Below are 16,571 nucleotides of genomic sequence, written 5' to 3' on the forward strand. Positions count from 1 at the left end.
TCTAATTAAAATTCTAAATCTCTCCAAAGGTGTGTTTGTTCCCCAGAGTTTGAGTTAACAGTTTCTTGGAGCTTGGTAATGCTTTTTGTCATTTAAATTACTTTTGGTATGCACCCATGCACACGCATAGAAAAAGAACTTTCTAAATTCAAGCTCATGTTTGACTGTTTTTAAAGCAGGATTAACAACTTTGCTAGAGTATAAAGTAAAAGACCTCAATATCAGATTTTCCTGTTTGACTGCAGCACTCCCGAAACTTGTTCAGTATTTTGATGGAGAAGTCTCGACTTCAGGCTCAAGGACTAATGAAGCTCATTGGTTTCGAAAAATGGGTAAAAGGAAATTCTGTGGCTATGGGAAACATTGTGGGGTGGTAGAATCAGACAGATGTGGATTCAAATTCTGGATCTTCCATTTGTAGCTATGGGTACAAGGATAACTTGCTTAATCTCAGTTTCACTATTTATAAAAATGGGGACAATTATACATACTTCATAGGGTTATTATGGGTTTTAAAAGAAACAGTGTATTTACCTGGGGCATACTGTGTACTCACTAAATACTAGTTTTCTTCCTTTTCCGTAGAAATGGATCTAAGAATAAAATGATGAATTAGAACTACAGGTCCCCAAGGTTATGCTTCTAAACTTGGTCTAGAATGCCCAATTTGTCTCTAAATGTGATTCATGAAAAATAAACTACATGCAACAATATGAGTGAATCTCCCAAAAATAATGTTGAGCAAAAGAAGCCAGATGTTGAGTATATACTGCATGGTTCCATTTATATATAGTAAAAAACAAAAACAAAAACACAGGCAAAACTAATTGGCGCTGTTAGAACTTAGGATAGTGATTACCCTTGAAGGGAGTCGTACTTGAAGAGGGTAAGTGAGAGTGCTTCTGGGTTTCTGGTAATGATCAAGATTTTCCTTGATCTGGATTGGTTACATGGATATATACACTTTGTGAAAATTCGTCAAGCTGTACAATTATGAGTTGTGTAATTTACTTTATGTAGGTTCTATTTCAATAAAAATGTTTACGAAATTGTGGAGGTAGTTACTACAGTGATAAGTAAGCAAGAGCAATTAAGCATCAGTGTCACAAAGTAAACTGGTTCTACATGGACCTTTTTCTGCTTTATGGGGTTTACTGGGGCTCTAATCTAGGAGAAAAGGGAATAAATACAGCAATCTGGCTTCTGGGAAACATGCAAATAATGGAAAATAACAAACATTTAAACTATAGAAAGGTTTAATGACTTTGACCTTTTGGAAGTTTGAAAAGTTATTTTCTAGTAGTTGTTTTACTGAATTTTAATTTTGATTTTCCAAGGTAAAGATCATACTGAATGTTGCCTACTGGGGGCTCCACCAACTGAAGTCGGTGAACTCCTCAGTGTGATCCTCATTTTTTTAGATGGATTTGTGCCAACTAAGAATTTATCATACGTCCCCAATTTAAAAAAATCCAACACTATCTCCATTGGCCACTGTCCTAGAATTAAAGATTGGAAGTGATAGAAGTCTCTAAATTTACCTGGAAAAAATTTCTCTGAAAACCTAAATTTACTTCTTTTAACCACTGAGAAACCACTCATTAGTGTGTTAATATTAAAGATGTAGGTAGTGGAGATTATAATGGTACAGATTTAAACAGTAAATTTTCATAATTATGTTATTTCATGTTAACTTTCAGCTTGGAACTTGGCTGTGCAATGTGACAAAGACCCAGTGACAATGAGAGAGTTTTTCATAATTTCTTATAAGGTAAGTCTCTTCCAACAAGTATCTCACATATGGATCACAACAAGGATATGACCACTATGGGTATAGTCAATGACTAAGTATAGAGTGAGATTGGCTTTTAATCTAGGAACTTTTAATATATGTTTAAGCAGGAATGACCTAAGGAGAATTTGATCCCTATAGGGTATAATATGAGAACATGAGGCAGGTCTCCCCATACCGAAATATCACAAACAACCATCATGGAGCCTAAAGTTCTACCATAAGAGACTTATTCCTTTATCTTTGAAGGAATTTCAGTCTCTCAGAACCTATATCAAAATATAACTGTCTTGGGCTTCCCTGGTGGCGCAGTGGTTGAGAGTCTGCCTGCCGATGCATGGAACGCAGGTTCGTGTCCCGGTCCGGGAGGATCCCACATGCCGCGGAGCGGCTGGGCCTGTGAGCCATGGCCGCTGAGCCTGCGCGTCCAGAGCCTGTGCTCCGCAATGGGAGAGGCCACAGCAGTGAGAGGCCCGTGTACCGCAATAAATAAATAAATATATATATATATATAACTGTCTTTAGGAGGGAATACTCTAAGAAGTTGTCAATTACCAAAACATTAGGAAGGGTTATGGGTATAAGTCTATAGGAATATTGAATAGGTATCTGGGGACAACAGGAGGTTAAAAGGATGCTACGAAGCTTGGACCTACTTTATAATTTTTCCAACAGGTTTTGTGTGTAAGGATTTGTGAGCTTGTTTTGCAGTTACAAGCCTTTTAAAATAGTTGTTATCCTCCAAGGTAGAGGTTAAATGCCAGAAGGAGGATCAAGTATTGATTAGAGGATGAAAAGAGAGGTGGCAAAGAATATCCCTCATACACATTCAGGAGTATGCAGTCTGATGAGGTAGATTAAATGTTTTAGAACTGGAAAGAACTATAGAGATAATCTAGCACAACTCCCTCATTTTATATACGAGTCACCTGAGATGTACAGAGCTTGGGTGTCTTGAAATGCTATTAGTTAAATGATGGTGATGATTATGATCACTAAATATTTGGGGAGATTAAGAAATAATGTTTGAAAGTTTAGGTATAATTGCCATTTTAATTAGGTGAAAGAAATTAGCTTTAGTTTTGACATTCATGATAGCACTAGTCGGATTCCATGTTAGAATCAAGTAGCTTAGAATTTTACTGTACTACAAAGCTGGGAGGTTTGGGGGGTTTTTTTGAGGTTAATTTGTGCTTTTATTTGCTGGTATAACTTAACTACAGTGGCCTGCAAACTCTTTTGATCTAAAAAATACCTTTTACATTACAGTCCAACAAACACACACACATATATAATATGCATACATATATAAGTGAAACAAAAGTTTTGCCAAAAATGTCTACCCTGAGTGTTAATTCTCTTTTTTTTTTTTGAGACTTTTTTTTAAAGCAGTTTTAGGTTTACAACAAAATTGACAGGATGGTACAGAAATTCCCCCATATACCCCGTACCGACACATGCGTAGCCATTATCAACAGAGTCGTACCTTTTTTTTTTTTTTTTTGCGGTACGCGGGCCTCTCACTGCTGTGGCCTCTCCCGTTGTGGAACACGGGCTCCGGACGCACAGGCTCAGCAGCCATGGCTCACGGGCCCAGCCGCTCTGCGGCATGTGGGATCCTCCCGGACCGGGGCACGAACCCGTGTCCCCTGCATCGGCAGGCGGACTCTAAACCACTGCGCCACCAGGGAAGCCCCCTTTCCTTTTTTAAACCAAGGACAAACTGCAACCAAAGTCCACAGTTCACCTTAGGGTTCACTTTATTGAAGTGAGTAGTGTTGCACGTTCTGTGGGTTTGGACAAAAGTATAATGACATATATCCATCATTATAATGTCATACAAAGTATTTCACTGCTCAGTAAAAACTTCTGTACTCTGTGTATTCAGCTCCCCTCTCCCCCCTAAACTCCTGGCAACCATTGATCTTTTTATTGTTTCCATAGTTTTGCCTTTTCCAGAATGGCATATAGTTGGAATCTATTTTTTTTTCCCTTGAATAAAAAAATTCAAAGTCTTTATGTCTATAAGACCACTTACGGCCCACTCATATGTGGACCTCACTGGCTCTAGGTGGCAAACTTCCCCACTAAATACTGTAGCTTTTCTTCCAATATTGAGACCTGTCCCACTGGTCCTACCCAGAAGCCATGTGGAGCTACAGGGGGTATGTGTTGGGTATTTGTTCATAGGAAGGCCACAAGTTTGTGCCCCTTGTCACAATGAACTCAGATTTCTGTTGGGTGTGTTGTAAACAGAGGAGCCATTTCTTCAGGCCCCCTGCTCTGAGCACACCCCATGGGATTTTTTTCTAAAGCTGGAGGACAAGGTTTAATGATGAGGTTATGACTAATGCCTGTCAAGATTTGACATTGTCTCTTTCAACCATGAGCAATATAGGTACTAATTTCAGCTCTATTCAATGCAAAGGGGAAATCTATTTGCCAGGGGGAAAATCACTTAGAAATTACAACGTAAACCAAGAAGTAAATCACTAGATAGAAATACAGGGCCAAATGACAGTACTTGTCACTGGGAAAGATAGGAAAATTGTGAAGAAATGAAGCTTTTTAATCTCTAGAAAGGTGCTAAAAAACAATAGAAAGTAATAGAAAATTAAAACCATAAATCAGTGTTATAGTCTATATCATTTTTAAGGTGAGATGTGCTTTTCCAGCTGAATTTTGTCATTCAGACAGGATTTTGCTGATTTTCATTCTGATTGTTTGTGTTCACCTGGCAGAATTCTCACTATTCATTGATGTTCTGGTTATTTCTTATCAGCTGTCCCAGTTTTGTCCTTCTGATCAAGCAGTTCTGATTGCACAGAAAACATGTTTACTTGTGGCATCTGCAGTTGATCTAGAGCAAGGGAGAAAAGCTTCAACAATTTCCGAACAGGTAATGTGCAACCTTCAGGGAAAACACAAGCATTCAGTGTGCTGTTTGGTATGTTTGCTTTCCCTGATGCAATTTTTTTGATTCTCTTTAAAGAATCCTTCCCTCCATTCTAGCGACATCTTGATTTCAAAGATTTGTAATGGCTACTTCCTTCCTAAGGAAAGGTCACATTTGGCTTGGCCTCTTCCTTTTTTTAAAATGCCCCTTGCCATGGACCATTTTTTCTGAATCTGTTTTGAAATATTCTTTTTTTTTTTTTAGTTTCTGCTTTATAACAAAGTGAATCAGTTATACATATACATCTGTTCCCATATCCCTTCCCTCTTGTGTCTCCCTCCCTCCCTCCCACCCTCCCTATCCCACCCCTCCAGGAGGTCGCAAAGCACCGACCTGATCTCCCTGTGCTATGCGGCTGCTTCCCACTAGCTATCTACCTTACGTTTGGTAGTGTATATATGTCCATGCCTCTCTTTCGTTTTGTCACAGCTTACCCTTCCCCCTCCCCATATCCTCAAGTCCATTCTCAAGTAGGTCTGTGTCTTTATTCCTGTTTTACCCCTAGGTTCTTCATGACATTTTTTTTCTTAAATTCCATATATATGTATTATCATACAGTATTTGTCTTTCTCTTTCTGACTTCACTCTGTATGACAGACTCTAGGTCTATCCACCTCATTACAAATAGCTCAGTTTCGTTTCTTTTTATGGCTGAGTAATATTCCATTGTATATATGTGCCACATCTTTATCCATTCATTCGATGATGGACACTTAGGTTGTTTCCATCTCCGGGCTATTGTAAATAGAGCTGCAATGAACATTTTGGTACATGTCTCTTTTGAATTATGGTTTTCTCAGGGTATATGCCCAGTAGTGGGATTGCTGGGTCATATGGTAGTTCTATTGAAATATTCTTTATCTTCATCATCTCCCTGTGATCACATGTGGTCCATAGGAGTGTTTTCTCTATTTCTGTTTCCTTTCACACATCCTCTAAGGAAGCACTCATTTACTTCCACAGCTTTGATAGCCATCTGAAATTATTTAGTTGGCTTGTTTTTCGTCTCTCAATTGCATTTGCTTTCTTTGGCCCACATTCTTAAATATTTTATCATTAACTCCATTTTAACAAGAAGAAGACAGAATTCCTACTTTGGCCTGAATTCCACTCTCAGCTTAAACCTTACCCCTTTTAGGAGATACCAACATCAACATCTTGCTCTCCCATCTACCAGAGTATTCTTTGGTTTGCCTTTAGTTCTTTACCTTCCTTCTTTCAAGCTAAGAAAGTTGTCACCAAGTTGGACCACTAGCATTTTTGTATGGTTTTAAGTTGTAGGTCTCTCTGCTTTTTTCTCTTCCCTAGACAAAGAAAACATCCCAATTTCCCATACCTACCAGCTTCTTTTCTTTCCAGTTGGTATAAAATCCTTCTTGGTGCTTATTCTCTTCCTTCTGTTAATCTGTTCTTTTATATGATTCTTCACATCTGGAACAAACTCTTAGCAGATCTCTGCCAACATATTTTCTTTCCTTTCTCTTCCTTGTTGAGTTCAACTCGAAAAACATACGAGTACCAAGCACTCTGCTAGGTACTGGGGATAAAGAAGATAAAGTCGTTGTCCTGAGGAGTAAAGGGGCCTCTTTTTAGAAACCTCTCCATTGTAAAAGAAGATGAAAAAACGAAGCTACGAGCCTCAGAGCAAAACCAAAACAAACATTTTGCTTCTTAACAAGTAAGGATGTTGTCGAACTCAAGTTCGTATGCCCCACACACAGTGAGGCCAAACAAACTGAAATGTCAGAGTTTGGAGCAGAGAAAGCCTTATTGCAAGGGCCATGCAAGGAGAACGGGTGGCTCATTCTCAAAAGACCCAAACTCCCCAATGGATTTCAGGGAAGAAGTTTTTTTTTTTTTTTTTTTTTTTTTTTTGCTGTACGCGGGCCTCTCACTGCTGTGGCCTCTCCCGTTGCGGAGCACAGGCTCCGGACACACAGGCTCCGCGGCCATGGCTCGCGGGCCCAGCCGCTGCGCGGCATGTGGGATCTTCCGGGATAGGGGCACGAACCCGTGTCCCCTGCATCGGCAGGCGGACTCTCAACCACTGCGCCACCAGGGAAGCCCGTGGGAAGAAGTTTTTATATGTAAAATTTGGGGGGGAGGTGATGCAGAGTGTGTAACCCTCCTCTGACTGGTTGGTGGTGAGGCAACAGGATGGTGTTCCAGGAATCTCAATCATCAGCCTTCTGGTTCCAACCAGTCTGGGGTCCAAATACTTGTGCTCAGCCTAAAGTTATCATCCTCCACCTGGGTGGGGGCCTTAGTTCCTGTAGAAGAACTCAGAGATATATATCAAACTTTATCCACATCCCCCAAGGAGGAACCAGGACCACCATCCTGCACTATTGTTTTTTTTTTTTTCTGCATTCCCTCACTCTTCTAATTAGTAACTATTTGAATCTGCCCTTTGGAACTCAGGGAAAGTCTAGGAGGCTGAAAGCCTTTATTCTACAAACAAGAAATGGGGGAATGGAAAGGTTTTTATTCCCCAGGAGGGCCCCACAGGGTCGAGCTCTGTTTCAGTGGTATTCTCAAAATAAGGTCTTTTGCTTTACTAAGAAAACAATAACATCTTGTTTTCACATAGAGGTTTTAACTTTTTAAAAGCTTTCCCTCTTAAGTTGGTAGTCCTGAGTCTGTTAAATTTGTATCTCAGTGAATAGAGATCAAATTGACGTGAGGGAAATTTCACAAACTCTTAAGTATGATCCTTAATTATTTTGTTTGTTTCTAACACTGTTCTTTTTTTCCTGTGTTCTTTCTCTTGCACACACTTATGTTTCCTAAGAACTCTCTAACCTAGTAACCTTTCTATAATCTTCTTTGCTTTTGAAAGGATATCTGTTTAGATAATTGAAGATGTACTTCTGCCTTTCCCCTTGTTAGTCTGGCCCCTACGAGTTAGACTATGGTGCTCTTTCTCTAATGAAGATTTGTTGGATTCTATTATTTACATCTGTTCCTTGTTCTCTAAATCCTCATCAACTGAAGTATTTCCAGATAAGTATATTATGAAGCAATATAGATAGACTGCATAATCCTATCAACTTTGCATCTAGTCTCCTGAGTATGAGCTGGGAAAAGTGAGGGATGCTTTAAAATATATATAGTAATTGTAAGTTACCAAGGAACCACATCTTTTTCCTAGAACAGGACAATTTGTTACTGAAGGGGAAGCTAGGGAAGAGATCTGGTCTTCTGTTAATTACTTATCCTTCATTTCTACTTCTTTGATCTAAGGAAAGAACCAACAGGTTAGGCAAGGTATTGTGTGATCAAAAGATTTGAAAGGTGTGCTTGGGCCAAAGATGAGTAGAGCATGGGGATGCCTGATTTAAAAGTTAGTTACAATATAGCTTTGCTAAATTGACAAGAAAAGGGGTTTCCTGCTGAGGGCAGTTTCCTACAAAGAGCTGCTTACAAAGGTAAGCCCAAAACCTAATGGGGAAAACAACATTAAACCCCAAGGCTTAAAAACAATCCTCCTTGTCTTGGTGCCCCACATTTTGAACCCACTGGGGCTACAGTTGGGCCCCCAAGCCTCTAGACCCCACCTGCATGGCTCTGCCAGGTGCAGTACATGCTGCAGCTCTCACAAGTTAGGGTTCAGGCTGGAATTCCACAAGGTGGCTCTACTGGTCTGGGGTAGAAGGCTCTGTGGGGCATTGCCCTAGTGAGGGCTTTCTGCAGTGGTTCTCCCCTACAGAGGTTCTTTGCCTGGGCCCTGACGGTCTCTGGGGCATCTTTTGAAATTTAGGAGAGGGCAGCAGTGCCCCCCAGCTCTTGCACTCTGAATACTGGGGAGAAAACACCAAGCTGATGCCTTCCAGAGGTTTGCAACCTGTGCCTTCTGGAGGGACAACCACAGCAGCCTGTGCTGCACTTGGGGTGTCTGAGGAGCATGGTGTGGGAATTTGAGGAGCACAGCCCAGGAAATGAGATGGCTCTGGGCCACAGTGGGCCCCTCCTTTGAAATCCTTCTGCCCTGCAGGCCCTTGCACTCTGGGCCCGTGATGGGAGGGCCAGCCCCAAAGATCTCTGATTTGCTGTTGAGGTTATTCTTCCTTTGCCTTGGACAATAGGTCCTGGCTTCTGTTTAGATGGCTGACCAATCTCCCCATTGTCTTGATGAATAGCTCCTAGCTTCTGTTGAGAAGGTTCATCCACAGCTATCTCCTTATCAATTCAGCCACACCCTTGGTGTTCTCTCCCTTTGACGCTTTCTTATTTATTTCAATATTAATGGGCTAAGAATTTTCCACATTTTAAAATTCTGCTTAATTTTTTTTTTTTTTTGGCGGTACGCGGGCCTCTCACTGTTGTGGCCTCTCCCGTTGCGGAACACAGGCTCTGGATGCGCAGGCTCAGTGGCCATGGCTCACGGGCCCAGCTGCTCCGTGGCATGTGGGATCTTCCTGGACTGAGGCACGAATCCATGTCCCCTGCATCGGCAGGCGGACTCTCAACCACTGCGCCACTAGGGAAGCCCCTCTGCTTAATTTTTGATTAACAATTCCACCTTTAAATCATTTCTCTCCTCACATTTTACTATAAGCATTCAAGAGAAACCAAGCCACTCGTCAACACTTTGCTTAGAAATTTCTTCAGCCAAATATCAATTTCATCACTCACAAGCACTACCTTCTATAAAACACTAGGAACACAAACACAATTCAGCCAAGCTCTTTGCCACTTTATAGCAAGGATGGCCTTTCCTCCTTTCCTCTAGTTTCCAATGTTCCTCATTTCCATCTGAGACCTCATCAGAATGACATTTACTGTCCATATTTCTACCAACATTCAGTTCACAACCACTTAGATATTCTCTAAGAAAACTGAGGCTTTCTCTACAGCTCTCCTCTTCTCTTTCTTGGTCCTCAAGAGAATTTCCCTTAACAGTCCATTCACGGCAATGTAGACTTTCTAGCATGCACCTCCAAACTCTTCCAGACTCTGCCCATTACCCAGTTCCAAAGCTGCTTCCATATTTTTAGGTATTTGTTACAGCAGCACCCCACCAATCAGTACCAATCTTCTGTCTCAGTCCATTCAAGCTGCTATAACAAAACACAATAGACTGGGTAGCTTATAAACAACAGAAATTTATTTCTCACAGTTCTGGATGCTGGAAGTCCCAAGAACAAGGTGCCAGCATGGTTGTGTTCTCTGATGAGGTCTCTCTTCCTCCTTTATAGCTGACACCTTTTTGCTGTGTCCTCCCATGATGGAAAGTGCCAAGGATCTCTTTGGAACCTTCTTATAAAAAGCACAAATCTCATGTATGAGGGCTCCATCCTTATGACTTTAGCATCTCTCAAAGGCCCCACCTGCTAATACCTTCACCTTTGGGGTATGATTTTAACATATGAATTTGGAGGCATACATTCAGACCATAGCATCATAGCTTGAGCAGCATCCCATAAGTATTGGTTTGTTTGTTTTTCTCTTTTCATTCATTGCAAAATATTTTCTAATTTTCATTCTGATTTCTTCTTTGACCCATTGTTTATTTAGGAATCTATTGTTTAATATCCACATGTTTGTTTCCCAAATTTATTATTATCTTACTGATTTCTAATATTGTTCCACTGTGGACAGAGTACATACTTTGTGTGACTTCAAGTTGGTTTTGTGTGTGTGTGTGTGTGGTATGCGGGCCTCTCACTGTTGTGGCCTCTCCCGTTGCGGAGCACAGGCTCCAGACGTGCAGGCTCAGCAGCCATGGCTCACGGGCCTAGCCGCTCCGCGTCATGTGGGATCTTCCTGGACCAGGGCACGAACCCGTGTCCCCTGCATCGGCAGGCAGACTCTCAACCACTGCGCCACCAGGGAAGCCCGACTTCAAGTTATTTTACATTTATTTGAAGTCTGTGTTGTGGCCTAACAAATGGTCTGTCCTGGATAAGGTGCCATGTGTGCTTGAGAAAGAATGTATTTTCTTCTTGGGTTGGTGAAATGGTATAAAAAAAACTATATATAGTTTTATACAGTTGTTTTTTTAAAATGTGAAGAAAGAAGAAATATATATTTACACTTTCTTTTACAGTTACATAATTACCTTTATCAGTACACTTTGTTTTTTCATTTGGATTCAGATTACTATCTGGTGTCACTTGCTTTCAGCCTGAAGAACCTCTCTTAGCATTTTTATAAAATGGTTCTGCTAGCAAAAAGATTCTCTCAGCTTTTTTTAATCTGAGAATTTATTTTGCTTTCAGCTCTGAAAGATAGTTTTGCTGGATATTAGATTCTTGGATGACTGATATTTTATTTCATTACATTGAATATGTTATCCCACTGCCTTTTTAATCAAGATTCTGCATTTCCTGACATTGTCATCATACCTTCCTTCTTTAAGTGTGGTTTCCTTTAGTTGTTTGAACATATTTAGAATAGCTACTTTGAAATCTGCGTCTGCTAAGTTCCAACATTGGACCTTTCCAAAGTCAGTTCCTGTTGCCTACTTTATTCCTGTGTATGGGTCATACTTCTTGTTTCTTTGCATATCTTATAATTTTTTGTTGAAAACTGGACAGTTTGCATAATATGTTGGAACATCTTTGGATACTGATTCCCCCCCATCTGGGACTTGCTGTTAATATTTGCTTGTTTATTTGTTTAGTGACTTGGCTGGGCTAGCTCAGTGCAGTCTATTTCCCACAGCTGTATAGTAGTATACACCTTCTGATACTACTTATCAGAGATTACAGTCTTTGCCTTTGCAGTTACCCTGACCCCTCCCCTGAAAAGGGATGAAAGATGTTTTAGCAGGGTTATTTTTGACTATCTCTTTCTGTGATCTCCCTGTTAAGCTTCTGAATGGGCTTCTTTTATTGGTATCACACACAGATGTAAGTCTTGACTAATTATTAGGTGACTGCTGTGTGTGCGTGTGTGTGCGTGCGTGCGCATGCACACGCACATGCATGTGAGTGTTTGAAAATGCTCTTTGGCATAAATTGCTCCACAGTCTGATCCAATTAAAGTAAGGCCCCTTTGAAGGGATAGGGAATCTTCTTAGCTTTCTCTTCCCCTGGTTCTCTCTGTAAACTTCTAGCTGGTCTACTGTTTAGCTTGTCGATATCATTAGTTACCAGCCTCCTCTTTAATTGCCCACACCAAAATCTCCACGTTTTTTTATAGTGCCCTTAGACTTGAACTCCTCAAGTTCTATTTCAATAAAAGTCAGTCTCCTTAGGGTGACTACAGAGCTCACTCTTCTAATGACCTTCCTCTCCTCCTGAGCAGAAACTCTATACCACTGCTTTGAAACTAGAGGCAGGGACAGTGACCCATTTGTATCAGAGTGACAATACATCTCTATGAGTCAGGGCTAGGCAAAAGTCGTAGTCCCTAGCATTCTTGGCTTGCCTCTTCCAGCGTGGAAACTCTATCTTATAAGCAAGCTGAGGTGAGGGCAACTGAGACCCAGTAGTCTCAATTTGCAATGTCTCGTATGGGGACTGGGTAGAAGAAGAGAGCTCAAGTCTTCCCAGTTGTGCTTGTTTATAATAGAACTCATGCAATACAGATCTTGGGGAGGGGGATGAGAGATACTGGCAGCATGCCCATTCTGGTCATCCCTAGCCTGGAAACTAAAGATAGAGTGAGCCCCATCTTCTTGGCCACACCCACCTAAAGTGCACTTACATCACACTGAGCTTGGGGGAGAGTGAGCAGATCATGGCTCAACTGCTACAGGTACTCACTGTTCTTACTGAGACTTAGTAGATTTCCTGGAATAGATGTTTCCCCATTTTGCTATATGCCCCCAGGGCAATTTCCTGAGACTTTACATGATTGTGTTTTAAAATTTTCACCAGTTATGGTAATTTTGCTGGTGAGAGGATCCATGGCTCTCCTCATACCACCATTCTGGAAGTGCTTCTCTTCTATCCGAGGTTATTAAAGAAATTGATAATGTTCAAGATTTTCTATATAATCCTCATTTTCCTGGAGCATTAAGGAAAAGTAAAAAAAATATAGAGAGAGGCTAATATTTATATATAAATTCCAAATATTCACTTTATACTTTCATTTTTCTATAGTTTTACTTTTAACTGTTTTTAGTGAAAATGATATTTTTATTTGCTTAAAGTTTGGTTTTGTTGAGACTAATTTTCTCATGGCTTTCTTACCAAATAGGCCATGTTACTGAACCGTGCACTTGATCAGATCCATAAATGCAGAGACATCTGGAATCTCATGAAAGAAACAGGTACAGTGGGACTGGGAGTTTGGTAACACAGTTATAAAAGGGGTTTCAAATCTTAATAACCTAGTCTTTATCACCAGAAATTTGTCCCACTGCAATACTTGATAACCAGTCAAATGATTCTTTAAGAGCTAGCTTTTCCCCATGGTATGTCTGTATTTTGACTCTTTGATATACTACTTAGAGTAAGAACATTTTTTACCTTGATTTTTATTGAAGTATAGTATTGAGTATAAAAATAGGACCATAATTGTTCAACATGACTTTATTGCTCCTAGGTCACAAGATTTGATGTCTAATTTAATCAAGTTTTAACTTTGACTAAATGTAGGGTACAGAGTCTTCCAAACCAAAATTACAATATCGGATACTGCTAACATTTTGTTATGAAATAATCAAAATAATAGTAAACCTTTTGAAGTTACATAGTAGCTTGCTACTGTTCCCTGATTAAGAATGGTATTATTAGATAGACTTTTTTGTGTCCATCTGTTTCTGTTTTAGTTAGAATTTTTAAAGAAATCAATAGATATTGAATTGAATTACATGCCTTTTAAGCTTCTATAGAGATAATCATATGGTTTTTCTCTTTTGAAGTATTAATATATTGAATTATAATAATAATATATTTCCTAAAATTGAGTCATTGTTGCATTTCTGGAATAACCCCTATTTGGTCATGGTGTATTATTATTTTTTAAAAGGGTGATGAATTTGGTTTCCTAATATTTAGAAATTATTGGTCTGTCATTTTGTGTGTGTTCATGCATGATATCTTTGATGGATTTTGATATCAAACTATAGGAATTGTAAGGAAAAACATTAACACATAAAATTTAGCTCACCTCTCTCAATCTATGGCAGGAATTTAAAAGAATACAAACAATAAAAAGAAAGGATAGAGAATACCTAAATAACATTCTTAGTATGGAAGATGTAATAGAAATGTACTCTATAGCCTGAAAACATACTTTATAGCCTGAGAATAGAAAACTCATTTTCTCTTCATGTGCCCTTTGAACATTTACAAAATTGATCACAAGAAAAACTTGAATAAAAAAAAGAAAACATGAATAAATTCTAAGACAGAAATAAAACAGACAACATTATCTGATCACAATGCAGTAAAACTAGAAATTAATAATGGAATCAGGAAACAAAACCCTTGACCAGTTGGACATTTTAAACAACAGTAATAATGGAAAATCCAGAAAATCATGATAACAAGAATACCTCATAACAGAATCTGAATTGCTAAAGCAGTGCTCAGTGTGAAATTCATACCTTCAGTGCCTTTTATTTACAACGTATATCAGAATGCTAGCTGTCTAATGAAGAATCAATTTCTTCTTTCTAGGAACACAGCTAGACTCTTATCTATCTATCTATCTATCTATCTATATCTATCTATCATCTATCTATCTATGTCATTAGAGACTTGCAAATTTAAACAACAATGAAATGCGACTACACACCTGTTACAATGGAAAAATTTAAAACACTGAAAACACCAAATGCTGGTAAGTATGTGCAGCAACAGGGATGCTCATTCATTGCTGACAGGAATGCAAAATGGTTTAGCCACGTTGAAAGACAGCTTGGCAATTTACAAAACTAAGCGTACTCTTGCTATACAGTCCAGCAGCTGTTCTCCCTGGTATTTACTCAAATAAATTGAAAACTTATGTCCATGAAAAGACCTGCACATGGATGTTTATAGCAGCTTTATTCACAATTGCTAAAATTTGGAAGCAACCAAGATATCCTTCAGTAGGTGAATGGATAAACTGTTGAATGTCCAAACAATGAAATATTATTCAGGGTTAAGAAGAAACGAACTATTAAGCCATTAAAAGACATGAAGGAAACTTAAATGCACATCACTAAGTGAAGGAAGCCAATCTGAAAACGCCACATACTATATGATTCCAACTATATGACATTCCAGAAAAGACAAAACTATGGAGACAATAAAAGGGTCATTGGTTGCCAAGGGTGAGTTGTGGAAGGAGGGTTGAATACATAGAACACAGAAAGTTTTTAGGGCAGTGAAACTATTATGTATGATACTACAATGGTGGATACATGTTATTATACATTTGTCAAAATCCATAGAATGTACAACACCAAGAGTGAATCCTAATGTAACCTATGGAATTTGGGTAAAAATGATATGTCACTGTAGATTCATTGATTGTAGCAAATGTACTACTATGGTACAGGATGTCAATAGTGGGGGAGGTTGTATGCAGTGGGGGATAGGGTATATATGGGAACACTCAGTACTTTCCACTCAATTTTGCTGTGAACCTAAAACTGCTTTGAAGAATGGCTATCATCGGTGCTCCTTCCTGCACCAGGAGAAAAGCGTGCCCCTGTGCCGATGCTCTTCCACCTGAGCCCTGGAAATGAAAAGCACGTGAATCAAACCTAAATTCCACTGCAGCCAACCCACAGACCAACCTGGGAGAAATTAATCTTTGCTGTTGGGTGATTTACAAGGTGATAAAGAACTTTAAGCTGCAAAAGCCATGTGGAGGACAGGCTCTTGGTGCTCCAGCCAGGTGTCAGGGCTGTGCCACTGAGATGGGAGAGCCAAGTTCAGGACACTGGTCCACAAGAGACCTCCCGGCTCCACATAACATCAAACGGCGAAAATCTCCCAGAGATCTCCATCTCAGCGCCAAGACCCAGCTCCACTCAACGACCATCAAGCTACAGTGCTGGACACCCTATGCCAAACAACTAGCAAGACAGGAACGCAACCCCACCCATTAGCAGAGAGGCTGCCTAAAACCATAACAAGGCCACAGACACCCCAAAACACACCACCAAACGTGGACCTGCCCACCAGAAAGACAAGATCCAGCGTCATCCACCAGAACACAGGCACTAGTCCCCTCCACCAGGAAGCCTGCACAACCCACTGAACCAACCTTAGCCACTGGGGACAGTCACCAAAAACAATGGGAACTAAGAACCTGCAGCCTGTGAAAAGGAGACCCCAAACAGAGTAAGTTAAGCAAAATGAGAAGACACAGAAACACACAGCAGATGAAGGAGCAAAGCAAAAACCTACCAGACCTAACAAATGAAGACGAAATAGGCAGTCTACCTGAAAAAGAATTCAGAATAATGGTAGTAAAGATCCAAAATCTTGGAAATAGAACAGAGAAAATACAAGAAACGTTTAACAAGGACCTAGAAGAACTAAAGAGCAAACAAACAGTGATGAACAACACAATAAATGAAATTTACAATTCTCTAGAAGGGATCAATAGCAGAATAACTAAGGCAGGAGAACGGATAAGTGACCTAGAAGATAAAATAATGGAAAAAACTGCAGAGCAGAATAAAGAAAAAAGAATGAAAAGAATTGAGGACAGTCTCAGAGAACTCTGGGACAACATTGAATGCACCAACATTCGAATGACAGGGGTCCAAGAAGAAGAAGAGAAAAAGAAAGGGACTGAGAAAATATTTGAAGAGATTATAGTTGAAAACTTCCCTAATATAGAAAAGGAAATAGTTAATCAAGTCCAGGAAGCACAGAGAGTACCATATAGGATAAATCCAAGGAGAAACTCGCCAAGACACATATTAAT

General features: G+C 39.7%; 1 protein-coding gene across 1 annotated transcript in view; it reads left to right on the plus strand.

Annotated features, from left to right (window-relative positions):
* TEX11 (testis expressed 11) overlaps positions 1-16,571 on the plus strand; it is a 150,658-nt gene that overhangs the window by 64,288 nt on the left and 69,799 nt on the right. Inside the window, exons 7-10 of the mRNA XM_081223067.1 lie at positions 180-332; positions 1,701-1,771; positions 4,575-4,691; positions 12,897-12,969. Coding sequence (XP_081079193.1) covers positions 180-332; positions 1,701-1,771; positions 4,575-4,691; positions 12,897-12,969 — 414 coding nt within the window. The remainder of the gene's footprint in view (positions 1-179; positions 333-1,700; positions 1,772-4,574; positions 4,692-12,896; positions 12,970-16,571) is intronic.

This window comes from Mesoplodon bidens, assembly GCF_964165515.1.
Source record: "Mesoplodon bidens genome assembly, chromosome: X".
Taxonomy (NCBI): Eukaryota; Metazoa; Chordata; class Mammalia; order Artiodactyla; family Ziphiidae; genus Mesoplodon; species Mesoplodon bidens.